Source organism: Neoarius graeffei, chromosome 28 (assembly GCF_027579695.1).
Source record: "Neoarius graeffei isolate fNeoGra1 chromosome 28, fNeoGra1.pri, whole genome shotgun sequence".
Taxonomy (NCBI): domain Eukaryota; kingdom Metazoa; phylum Chordata; class Actinopteri; order Siluriformes; family Ariidae; genus Neoarius; species Neoarius graeffei.
Genome location: NC_083596.1, coordinates 23100024 through 23113686, shown reverse-complemented (window position 1 = coordinate 23113686; position 13663 = coordinate 23100024). Strand labels below are relative to the sequence as shown.

The following is a 13663-nucleotide window of genomic DNA, read 5'->3' as shown; positions in this document are numbered from 1 at the left end:
CTCCATGATCCCTCCTCCTGATATTTTTCCTTTCCTGATCACTGACTGTTCTGTCTTTGCCTCGCCTGTGACTGAGTAAGCAGGGCGAAGTATTGTAATCGGTGAGGTTTGTGTGTGTATCCGTCTGTCAACAATCTAGCGTCTAGATGGTTGCGCTGATTGACTTGAGATTTTCAGGGTAGGTGGGCAATGGTCCATAGGTTACCTGATTTTAAATTTTGGAGGTAATCAGGTCAAGGTTGACCTTTCAGTCAAAATAACATTTTCCATTATAACTCAAACAGTTGCCAATGGACAGATGTTTACTATTATGAGCATATAGGAACTCCCATGTGGCCTTTCATTTGGCACCATGATCTTTGTCTTTGAAAGGTCAAACTGAAGGTCTTGGGTTTTCAAAGGACTATAACTTGTTAAAATGGTTCATGATGGCCAGATGTTTACCATTATCAACATGCACTATATTGCCAAAAGTATTTGCTCACCCATCCAAATTATCGGAATCGGGTGTTCCAATCACTTCCATGGCCACAGGTGTATAAAATCAAGCACCTAGGCATGCAGACTGTTTTTTTTACAGTTTGGAGCTGGCCCCTTCCTCTTCCAACATGACTGTGCACCAGTGCGCAAAGCAAGGTCCATAAAGACATGGATGATGGAGTCCTGACCTCAACTCGATAGAACACCTTTGGGATGAATTAGTGCGGAGACTGAGAGCCAGGCCTTCTCGTCCAACATCAGTGTGCGACCTCACAAATGCGCTTCTGGAAGAATGGTCAAAAATTCCCATAAACACACTCCTAAACCTTGTGGACAGCCTTCCCAGAAGAGTTGAAGCTGTTCTAGCTGCAAAGGGTGGACCGACGTCATATTGAACCCTATGGATTAGGAATGGGATGTCACTTAAGCTCATATGTGAGTCAAGGTAGGTGAGCAAATACTTTTGGCAATATAGTGCAAGTCCCATATGACCTTTGACCTTGAATGACTTTGAAATGTCAAACTCAAGGTCATGGATTTTCATAGGACTATATCCTGACAGCTGCTGATTGAGAGAGATTACCATGATCAACATGTAGAGGATGTGCAGTCACGTGACCCGTCCGTGTTTCCTCCGCCATATTGGACGGCTTCAGGATTGTTTACCTTGCGCGAGCGTAATGGATCCAGGGAATAATCCCCAAGAAGATTCGGAAAATACCCCATCTACATCGTGCGATAACTTGTCTAAGTTTGTTCAGCATCTTGAAGGTGACGTGAGGCAGCGTTACGTGGAAAAGTGTTCCGGTTGGGGATTGCAGGTCCGTACAACTTGCTGCAATCCTTGCTCAGGGAAATTCGGAGCTGCGGTGCTGGCAATTTGCCCGATCTGGCCTACCACGACATTTACAATTTTCTTGTTAATCGTGAATCGTGTTACACTGGCAAAGCCCTCAAAGCTTACAAGAGCCTGGAAGCTTATAAATATTTTGTTGCGGGATGGGTATCCCAACTATACCTCTGGAAGGTTCCGAAGAAGAATGTCTACTTGATAACCTCACGGGTAAGTGGCATTAAGATGTTTATCATAAAGAGACTATGCAGGACGTTTTATCGTAAGAATGTTCGAAATCTAAACTCGGTTCCAGATAATGACAGGGTTGTAAATGTGTATGTTTTTGCCTGAAAAAAAAAATCACAAATCACCGACTATGCAGTTATCATTCAATCCGAAAATCAACTTAACAGATGTACTAGGAGTATTGAATTAGAAGATTACACCTACCTGATATGAAGTGTTCACTACAAATTCGGCTGGTAGAACTGGGGTACCAGTTTTCTCTTCGCACAGCGGACACCCATTTTGCGCATCTCTCCTCGTCTGCGGGGAATCTATAAAATGACAGGCCCTCCTTTTCGCCCTGTCTATTGGTACAACCAAATGCTGAACAAGATCTAACCATTCTCGAAAGATCTACTCCCACACACTTGATAATTAGAACGGGTTCGTCTAAGTTCTATGCGCGGCCATGCCGTCCAAGATGGTAGATAAACAAATATCACGTGACCTCGTGACGTCACGTGCACGCTCTCTATAGGTACAAGATAAGTGCTGCTGGGCGAGGTTTGTTTTGCCGAGTGACACGTGTTTTCAATGCTTTGACCTTGTCCATTCTCTTCGTGCTCATGTAAATTGTCATTTTGTTTTCTACATCTCCTATCTTGTTTTCTTTTGGTTGATTTTGTTTATTCCTCTAGCACCGTTACTTTTGTTTATAATACATAGGGCCAAATTACTCAACTCCGGTCAATCGAGGAGGGCTTTTTTTTCCCCTTAATACGGGGCCATATTTGTGAAATGCTATTGGCTAGTTCATTGCTTGGTTACAGTTACAAAAATTAGCAAATTTTGTCAACAAAATGGCTTTTGTAAAGAAGTTGGAATAAAATTTTGTAAACCACTTTCAAAATCCTCGTGTCATGTCGCCGTGTCATGATGAAAGACGCTTTAGAAACTGATTCAAACATGCAAGATAGTCTTGCGCCCTGATTGGTTCAGAAAACGTGAAATAAGTGTTGTGAACTTGAACGGCTTCCGAAGTTTGAATTTGGCCCGATTTATATTATAAACAAGTAATCGTATGGTTCCTTGTAAAATTAAGGATGATAGTTTATTTCGAACATGTACACAAACAATGAAAAAATAAGCAGAAAACAAGAAAAGCAAAACAGCATTTGCACAAAAATGCGTAAAAAGCCACTAAATTAGAAAATAAACCATAAATAATATAGGTAATATATCAGAACAAAAATACAAACGAGGACGCACGAAGCAGTTTTGAGTTTACGTGTCCGAAAACGAGTGGGCTGAAACAAACTTATTTAATCCCACTCCTCTTCTTTGATCCATCCGTCAAAAATAACGCAAAAGAGAGTCGTTATCATTGTTCATGACTAATGTGCATTTATTTCAAGACCCGAGTATTTTGATACTGTTAAATACATAAATGAGAACAACACAGAGCACCATAATATAATAACAAATAATATATTGGGAAAACTTGGTCTACGAGTATTGAAAACAAATCTACTTACTATCATGATTATAGCACCCAAAATATGTCCAACATGCTTTCTGTATTTAACCATTTATGAGAGAGAAAGCATTCGGAGCTTCATATTGACTAGGAATCAACTTGAAAAAATTAATTATTCCATAAAAATCGTATCACAGCCAAGGCCTACCCTGCTCCCACGTTTGCTTATAAGTCCTTTGTCGTTTCTCCTCTTCAGACCGAGGTCGCTTTGTCCCCGTCTCTGGCGGTTTCTGTACACCTTTCAGAAAATTCCACATCGCAACATAGCTTTGGCAGATGTAGATGTAAACAACAACAAAAACGCGTGTTTAAATGGGCGATAATGTGGCCACATCTATTGAATTTGATAACGTGATGTGGCAGCGGGGGCGTGGCCAAGCGTCGGTCTGTGAATGGAGGGCGGAGTCAGGGAAGGTAAGTGGTGGAATCATTGCACCTGATGGGGATTGACCTGTTTGTGTGTCTTCCCCAGTGACTGCGCCCTTTAAAAGGAGAGGAGAGCAGAGAAAGGGAGCTCTCTCTCCCCAACCAGAACATGTGCGCGCGCGGCTGGGAAGTGATAAAAGGCTGAAAAGCTAGCAATAAATAGTTCGTTGAGAACTCCGTTCTGGCCTGCCGTGCTTCCGTGCTCCACCCACCTGGTCTAATACTACACATGATTACCACGATATTCAACGAGTTGCGTTATATGCATGCGCAGTAGTGAGAAAACCGACAGCCTGACTCGTACACGATATGATTCAGAATTCTTCGGTATTTTCCGTCCTGCCGATAAACACATCGATTGACACGGCGTGCGCTTAATATGTGGCGGCTTTAGTTGACGGTGTGTCTGAATCTTCGCTTCGTATATATTTTTTTATTTTCAACTAGCCTAGGCTAGTGACAGGAATTACCCGCCAAATGAAAAATTAAGTCGCCTTGGGCGACCGGACCACTGCGAATTTCGAGCCGTCTGTGTATACACACACTTACTTCAACTTTTCAGATATCAATTCTCTATGACTATATCATGTATGGATATACATATATAATTGTCTATAGAAGTTTACTACTAATGCCACGCTCACAATGGAGAACAAGATAAAAACAAAATAGACGATGACTCAAAAAAGAACAGAATAAAAAATATACAGTAAACAGCCAGTTATGATTAATCCCCTTCATCCTTATACCTTGTGAAAATCAAATTTTTGTACATGTTTTTAAACCGCTTCATGTCTGGACATCCCTTGAGGTCCTCATTTTAAACTGTTCCACCGCTTTACCCCACAAACAAAAGAACTTTCTTGGTTGTGCGGACCCTATAATTTTTAAATTTAAATAAACCCCTTAAATTATAACTCCCTTCTTTTTCAGTGACCAGTTTTTGAATATTATGTGGTCGTTGATTATTGTTTGCTTTGAATAATATTTGTGCTGTTTGATAGTCCACCAGATCTGCAAATTTCAGTATTTCTGACTGTAAGAATAATGTATTTGTATGATCCCGATAACCAGCCTTGTGTATAATCCTTATTGCTCTTTTTTTTTTTTTTGGAGAATGGATAATGAATGTATTGTATCTTTGTAATTATTGCCCCATACCCCTGCACAGTAACTTAAATAAGGTGAAACCAGGGAACAGTAAAGAATCCGGAGAAATTGCCCAGATTTTCAACAGATGTTTCTGGATCCGGGATTTGTTCTGCTAAGACTGGTCCTACATTTACAAACTTTGAAAATTTTTTTCAAAACTTCAAAATCACTCGTGAAATTAATCCTTAATTTTACTCTGCCCCATACGATTACCTATACAAAGCGTCCTTGGGTTGGTGATGGGCACTATATAAATAACTTGTATTTTTCTTCTGTTTTGACTTTAGATAAGTATACAGGACAGATGAGTCTGTACCCAGGTGGTTTGAGGATTGAAAAAGCCACCAGGAAAGACACTGGTGATTATTCCTGTGAAGTGTCTGGTAACTCTGGCTACGCAGAAGTGAATATTAAACTAACAGTGCTCGGTAAGTTCCTCTCCCTTTAGTCAGAAACTCTCTTAACAAATGGATCATTTTTAATGAAAAGTCTCCAAATGAGAAAGAAGCTGTGACGTGACCGTCAATCAGAAGTGTGGCCAAAAGTGCTTGAGAGGCTTATACGCAGAAATAAATGACCTCACTGCAAGTCAAGTAAAACATGCATGTGTAACAAACGATTTTTAACTGGTTTAATAACGACGGGTTAATTAGCGTTGGTCGGTTTTCGCACATGGGCCGACTTGTCAACTCTGCATCAAAGAATCATTCTGGACTCGATTTCGGGAGCCGTCAGCATGACGGATTTGTTTTCACGGCGACTGACTTTTTAACCGTGGATCAGCTATTGATTTTATAGGTCACTTTAAAGCAGCAGCAAATGCAGTGTCATTCCAGAATGCATAAAGTTGTCTGTCATGAATACTTTCCTGTGCAAGGAAACTTTTACAGAGCTTATAACCGTAAGCCATCCATAAATGTTAAATTAATGTTTCCTGAGAAGTCACCATGTCAACAATAGGCCATTTGCAGGAATTGGTCACGTGTCACTTTTCCCCATAGCAACAAGCCCATGGTGGGCAAGCTAACTTGACATTCCTTGACAATCATAAGAGTTTGACTGGCGATGTGAAGCAATCCATTCTGTTTTTACCTTTTCTACTGGGTTGGGTTTTTTTTTTTTTTGGACCCGTATTTTCACGTGTGCTTGGAAAAAGTTTGTGGTTTTAACTTCTCATCTTATTATCTCTAGCCGCTTTATCCTGTTCTACAGGGTCGCAGGCAAGCTGGAGCCTATCCCAGCTGACTACAGGCGAAAGGCGGGGTACACCCTGGACAAGTCACCAGGTCATCACAGGGCTGACACATAGACACAGACAACCATTCACACTCACATTCACACCTACGGTCAATTTAGAGTCACCAGTTAACCTAACCTGCATGTCTTTGGACTGTGGGGGAAACTGGAGCACCCGGAGGAAACCCACACGGACACGGGGAGAACATGCAAACTCCACACAGAAAGGCCCTCGCCGGCCACGGGGCTCGACCCCGGACCTTCTTTGCTGTGAGGCGACAGCGCTAACCACTACACCACTGTGCTGCCGGTTTTAACTTCTGTCGCAAGTTAAAGCGACTCATTGGCCGTAAAAAAAAAAAAAATTTTAACTAAAATTGGTCGCCGCCGAAAAATTCACGTGCAAAATGGTGGCTTTCTGAGGTATGTTTCACTTAATTTCTCCTTTTCTACCTTTTTATCATTCGCTGAATGTGTAAAGATTCTTGAAAATAGAGAGATATCTGTAGATGTGTCTTTAGCTGATGAGCAGATTTATTCACGTCATGATTCGCTTTAATTTATGACAGAAGTTAAAACCACAAACTTTCTCCAAGTACACACGAAAATCCGGGTCAAAAAAGACAGTAGAAAAGGTAAAAATGGCTATTATAGAAATGGATTGCTTCACATCGCCAGTCAATCTCTTATGGTTGTTAAGGAATGTCAAGTTAGCTTGGCCACCATGGGCTTGTTGCTATGGGGAAAATTTGACACTTGACCAATTCCTGCAAATGGCCTATTGTATGTTTTACTTGGTAACGCGGCAATGTGGTTTTTTTTTTTTTTTTTTAAATTTGTATAATGTCAGCCTTGGCTTATGTGGCGGTTAGCTGTACAAATTGCTATGTATGAACTGTTTCTATTGTAACAACGTATTCGAACAAGCACGTTAATGTTAACCTGTCGTTCGTGTGACAGCCGGACCTGCTGTCTGAGATGTGATGTCAGAAAATAATGTACGTTTTCTGCACTGTAGCATAAAGCATATTAATGACTGACTGACCTTTTTGTTGTACTGTTTAATATTGTGGAACATTTGCAAGACAAGTTAGATGTCACTTATGGTTTTAGTATTTATACATTTGTTCCCTGATTGGCAATATTTGGTATCGTCGGTGCTTCATATTCTTATTCTCCACAATGGTCACACTTCTGATTTCATGCTTTTTGGGGGAGAATGAATGCTGACACGCCCTTTCAGCTTCCTTATGCTTTAAACACGTGAACTTTTGAACATATTTGAACAAGCAGTAGCACTTTGGACCGCAACATTTGAATGATTTGGATTGTTTATTACCTCCGCCAAGGAGGTTATGTTTTCGGTAGCGTTTTTTTTTTTTTTTTTTTGGTGGTTTGTCTGTTAGGAACATTATGGAAAAAGTAATGAACGGATTGCTCTGAAACTTTATCCAGAGGTGTGGCTGGGCACAAGTAACAATCCATTAAATTTTGGCGGTGATCTGGATCCTGGATTTTTTTTTTTTAAAGGATTAATTTTTTTTCCCCATTGAAATGAATGGGCGCGCGACGCAAAAAAACAGATTTTTCCTTCTGTAGGCCAAACCGTAAGGTGTAAAGTCATGAAACTTGGTGCACTGATGGAGGAGTGGACCCTGATTGATTTCATAAAGTTTCATGTTGGTACGTCTCATGCTGTAGCGCCACCAACTGATCAGTCTTACATGCGTTCATGCACGTAACTTTTGATCCGCATGTCCAATTTTCATAAGTCTGGTGTCGTTGGAATCCTTGGAGCGAGACGATTAATTAGATTTTCCGCCATTTTGAATTTTGTCCAAAGTGAAGGTAGAGTGACCCCGGCCGCATGTTTTGTCTGATCATCACGAAACTTGGCACACATGATCTCCAGTCCATGCCTAATGAATGTTATTCGTTTCACTCTCATACGTCGAAGCATTCGCCCGTGGCGGCCAATCAAAAAAGTGAGCTCATATCACGGAAACGCTTTGACGTATCAAGACCATATTTAGTGGCATGACTTTGGACACCATCCAAACTACCCTCATCACATATGGTGTCATTTGGCCACTAGGGGGCATCACAGTTGGCAAAAACGTATTTTGGCTCATATCTCAAACACTTTGATGTATCAAGACCATATTTGTTGAGATGACTTTCGGCACCAGTTCATGTACCCTCATCAAATTTGGTGTCATTTGGCCACTAGGGGGTGCCACAATGAGCAAAAATGTGTTTTGGGTCATATCTCTTTACGGATTTAGAATTGCATCTAAATTTTCATGTTAGTGATGCTCTGGGATGTTCCTGTAAAGAACCTTGCCAGCCTGTCATCTCTGTATGAGAATCCGCCTTGTGTCTTGGCCAAACTTTCACGTGTTGACGCAACTTGTCGTGTGGGCGTGCAGTCGCCTCTCTTGCCGGGTCGCCATGGCGGCGCACCTGAGCAAGCACACTTTCACATTTTCTCTGGAAATGCATTCTAGTTATTATTATTACCTCCGCCAAGGAGGTTGTTTTCGGTAGCGTTTGTCTGTTAGCAACATAACAGAAAATGTAATGAACGGATTGCTCTGAAACTTTTTCCAGAGGTGTGACTGGGCACAGGTAACAATCCATTAAATTTTGGCGGTGATCCGGGTCACCTTCTGGATCCCGGATTTTTTTAAAGGATTCGTGGCGGCAGTCTGCACTCTGAGTGCTTTTCTAGTTTGATATGGATAGATTGGTAAACTAACCACCCATTTGACTGAGTGATTGTCAGAAATAAATCTACAGAATTTTTGACTGGACCCTACAAATAAAAATTAGCATTTTTTGAAGACCGAAATGGACAGCAAGGACTTGCTCTTGTGCACCGACTTGAAATAATCCATACAGAAGATCAAAAGACTGTCGATTGGTCCAAATTCCTTCGTCATTCCATGGCGCATTTCTCGGCCTTTAAGGGGTTATAAGACGCTGTAGCTGTATAAGTGTGAACAGTGAAGTGACGATTATCCAGTGTTTGTTTCTTCCTGCAGTTCCTCCTTCTGTGCCGGTCAGCAAAATCCCCTCCTCAGTCACGACGGGCCGGCACGTTCTCCTGACTTGCTCTGAGAAGGATAGTTCTCCTCCATCCTCCTATAAATGGTATAAAGACGGCACCCCTCTGCCTGAAGACCCCAGCAAGTTCCCAGACTTTAAGAATATGACCTACAAAATGAACAAGCAGAATGGCAACCTGGTCAGTTGATGTCCTTACTCTTGCGTTGACACGCCCTTTACAAATAAAACGCAAGGTTTCAAATTCTCTGATCACACACTGGTTCAGAACAGCACCACATTTATCAGAGATACTGACCCTATACGTGTGTCTGTGTGAGTAACAGGAGTTTCCCAGTGTGAGACTGGCAGACCGCGGAAATTATTACTGCGAAGCTTCCAACGGGCAGGGGTCTGCTCAGCGTGGAAAGGCCGTGTTCATGCATGTCGGTGAGTAAACCTTTCAGTCTCTTGGTCTTGTGTGATATGAAGTTCATTTTTTTAAAAATACAATGGAGCTGTGTCTCATTTGTTATTTCTGTTTTTAATTTGTAGCTGATCAGAACGTAGGCGGTATTGTGGCCGGAGTCATTATCGCACTGCTTGCTATTGCACTGCTTTGCTTTGGGGTGTGGTACGCCAGTAAGAAGGGATATCTGCCCAGTAAGTTCTCATGCCTGGCCCTCTGTCTTTTTTTTTTTTGAATAAATATATGGGCTGTCAATCGATTTAAAATAGTTAATCGCACATTTTTAAAAATCTGTTTGAAATTTACCTCGAAGGGATTAGGGATGTTAACCGATGACCGTTTGACCGGTGGTTGACCGAATCAACGTTAACCGGTTAATTTTTTTTTTGGTTGTCGGTGGAAAAAAAAAAAATCAATCGTTTTGGAGCGGAGAACCTGGAATTCTGTGTTTGTAAATGCTTGGGGCATGCCATGCAGTGTAAGGACGACAGCTGACAAATCAGAAACACCCATTCAGTCATCTCCCGCCCCAGTTAAAGACAGCTGACAAATCAGAAGCACCCATTGTCATGCCCTGCCCCAGTTGAACACAGCTGCCAGTGGGTTTTGAACATATTTTGGGCTGGAAAACGTCAGCAATATCTGGCAACATTGGCTGCCACTCGGTGAAAGAAAAGTGTAGACACAGGGTTTTTAGCTTATAAATTACTTTTTTTTTTTTTTTTTTTTTTTTTAATTATTATTAGAAGGCACATGGAGTTTAGTCCTGCCTTGGCCAGTGCATTCTGAAAGTATGTTTCGGTCTGTAGCCAACAACGCATGTTATTGCAGATCATATCTCTCCACACAAACTAAAGGTGCAGATGCCGACTTTTTCACGGACTGTAACGCCATTTGCTTATGTAGTAATTTTAATACAGAATTTACTCTGATGAAATTATTCAGACACTCCAACGCCCCCCCCCCCCAAAAAAAATCGGATCTGCACGAGCCGTGAAAAAGGCGTGCCGTTTGCATCCCTGTTTAAACTCATAGGTTAACCGACTTTAACCGGCTAATGAGGCTCGGTGGTCGGTCAAGATTTTTTTTTTTTTAGTTTTCGCCATCCCTAGAAGGGATATTTTAAGTTTTTGGTAGTGGGAGTGGACATGTATGCTTGCTTTATGCAAATGTATGTGGTCAGGAAGGATGAGGCTGGACACAGCAAAAAATATTTTTGTGGGTATTTTATTCCCCTGTTGCATTTATCTTGAGGTTTGAGGGTTCATTACAGTTCATTGTGAACAACACGATATAGTATTTTTCTCCAATTCTGGACTTCCAGCTTCAAACTATGCAATAAAATAAATGAAATAAACTCTGATGTGGACTCTGGATAACAGTAGTTTATCTTTTAAATAAGGAAAATAAAAATACAAAACCCAGATAAATACATTTGTTTGGCCACACAGCTCATAAAGATGGTTTCCAGTAAAATGCAAAAACTCACTGGTAAGTACACAGTACATTCATGAGCAGAAAGTTCTCATCTCATTATCTGTAGCCGCTTTATCCTGTTCTACAGGGTCGCAGGCAAGCTGGAGCCTATCCCAGCTGACTACGGGCGAAAGGCAGGGTACACCCTGGACAAGTCGCCAGGTCATCACAGGGCTGACACATAGACACAGACAACCATTCACACTCACATTCACACCTATGCTCAATTTAGAGTCACCAGTTAACCTAACCTGCATGTCTTTGGACTGTGGGGGAAACCGGAGCACCCGGAGGAAACCCACGCGGACACGGGGAGAACATGCAAACTCCACACAGAAAGGCCCTCGCCCGCCACGGGGCTCGAACCCGGACCTTCTTGCTGTGAGGCGACAGCGCTAACCACTACACCACTGTGCTGCCCGAGCAGAAATTTCATTTAAACACTTTACATAACTCGCAAATTTTTCAGAATAAAACAAACTCCAGTGTGCTGCCTGCATGCTTGCTTACACACCTGGACCTTAACATGTCTTTTCTCCCCTCCAGACCATCAGAAGCGCATAAAAATACATTTTTATGGAAACAGAATTCAATAACATAAGCTGAGTCTGTAAAGTGCACGTTATCATGAGTTACGCCAACCAGTTCCTCACTACATTGCTTGCTTGTGCTACGTCACTTCCTGCTGTCTGAAACTACGGGGGAGGGGGCACGGAATGTGCATGCATTAATCGCGTCCAAAAAAAAAAAATTATTGGCCTTAAAAGGAATTTGCATTATCGCGTGTGTATATATAACTTTGACAGCGTGTGTGTATTAAATATAAATGTGTATGTATAATTTATCTTCTAAAATATTATAAATACCTTTTATTCACTTTACTCTCTTCTGCTTTTCACCTCCACAGAATTGTTTGAAAGGTAAGAAATGCTCTTTGATGGCTCCATGTTTTCATTGCACATGATCTTGTTTTCGTTTCAGTAGCTTGTACTGCTTTTATGACCTTATCTACTGACTGTTGGAAACATTTGTGTTGTATTACAGTAAGCCCAAGACTGCAGTGTATACCCAGCCTACTCAGGACTTCGGTGATGAGGAGGATGTAAGTCCCTTATGGTGTAATGTTCATACTTAATTAGTTACATTTGTATGGTAGAATTCTGTGCGTGGGTTTCTATTTTATTTTTTTTTTTGGGGAGGAATAACTATCTTCGAAGTTTTTTTTTCCTTTATGACCGGACAGTGCTAGAGAGCGCGTTTTCTACCAAAGTTGCTAACATTACTTGAAATATGAAATGTATTTTAAATCTAATTAACCAATCATGTGGCAGCATTGCAGTGCATAAAATCGTACAGATACAAGTCAAGAGCTTCAGTTAATGATCATACGGAGCATCAGCATGAGGAAATGTGATCAGTAACTTTGACCGTGGCGTGGTTGGTTGTGCCAGACATGCTGGTTTAAGTATTTCAGCAACTGCTGATCTCGTGGGATTTGACGTACAACGCTCTATACTGTTTTTACGGAATGGTGCGTGTGTGTGGGGGGGGGGAACAAAAACCAGTGAATGACTTTGACTGCTAGTCAAAAACAGGAATCTGAGGCTGCAGTAAAGCTCCTGACCTGAATCGGCATGATTTTATGCATTGCACTGCTCACAAATTATTTGCTGCTTGAATAAACTGTATGAAAAAATTCCTAATAGTAAGTTGGCCAGCGAGTGTGTCTTAATGTTGTATAACTGGTTAAGTTTGAGTTCTGTGGCTGAAAAGGTCAAAAACAAAAGGCTCTAATTAATTTAATAAATAAATCTGGTTGCCTTTTGTGGATGGTATTTTAAACTACAGTAGTGCTTGAAAGTTTGTGAACCCTTTAGAATTTTCTCTGTATTTCCGCATAAATATGACCTAAAATATCTTCAGATTTTCACACAAGTCCTAAAAGTAGATAAAGAGAACCCAGTTTAACAAGTGAGACAAAAATATTATACTTGGTCATTTATTTATTGAGGAAAATGATCCAATATTACATATCTGTGAGTGGCAAAAGTATGTGAACCTTTGCTTTCAGTATCTGGTGTGACCCCCTTGTGCAGCAATAACTGCAACTAAACATTTCCGGTAACTGTTGATCAGTCCTGCACACCAGCTTGGAGGAATTTTAGCCCATTCCTCTGTACAGAACAGCTTCAACTCTGGGATGTTGGTGGGTTTCCTCACATGAACTGCTCGCTTCAGGTCCTTCCACAACATTCCAATTGGATTAAGGTCAGGACTTTGACTTGGCCATTCCAAAACATTAACTTTATTCTTCTTTAACCATTCTTCGTTGTCTTGCTGCGTGACCCACCTTCTCTTGAGATTCAGTTCATGGACAGATGTCCTGACATTTTCCTTTAGAATTCGCTGGTATAATTCAGAATTCATTGTTCCATCGATGATGGCAAGCCGTCCTGGCCCAGATGCAGCAAAACAGGCCCAAGCCATGATACTACCACCACCATGTTTCACAGATGGGATAAGGTTCTTATGCTGGAATGCAGTGTTTTCCTTTCTCCAAACATAATGCTTCTTATTTAAACCAGAAAGTTCTATTTTGGTCTCATCTGTCCACAAAACATTTTTCCAATAGCCTTCTGGCTTGTCCACGTGATCTTGCGCAAACTGCAGATGAGCAGCAATATTCTTTTTGGAGAGCAGTGGCTTTCTCCTTGCAACCCTGCCATGCACACTATTGTTCAGTGTTCTCCTGATGGTGGACTCATGAACATTAGCCAATGTG

At 41.3% G+C, this 13663-nt stretch overlaps 1 protein-coding gene across 1 annotated transcript in view; it reads left to right on the top strand.

Moving 5' to 3' along the window:
- f11r.1 (F11 receptor, tandem duplicate 1) overlaps window positions 1-13663 on the top strand; it is a 41280-nt gene that overhangs the window by 25722 nt on the left and 1895 nt on the right. Inside the window, exons 4-7 of the mRNA XM_060912528.1 lie at window positions 4943-5083; window positions 8936-9138; window positions 9284-9386; window positions 9492-11983. Coding sequence (XP_060768511.1) covers window positions 4943-5083; window positions 8936-9138; window positions 9284-9386; window positions 9492-9640 — 596 coding nt within the window. The 3' untranslated portion in view covers window positions 9641-11983. The remainder of the gene's footprint in view (window positions 1-4942; window positions 5084-8935; window positions 9139-9283; window positions 9387-9491; window positions 11984-13663) is intronic.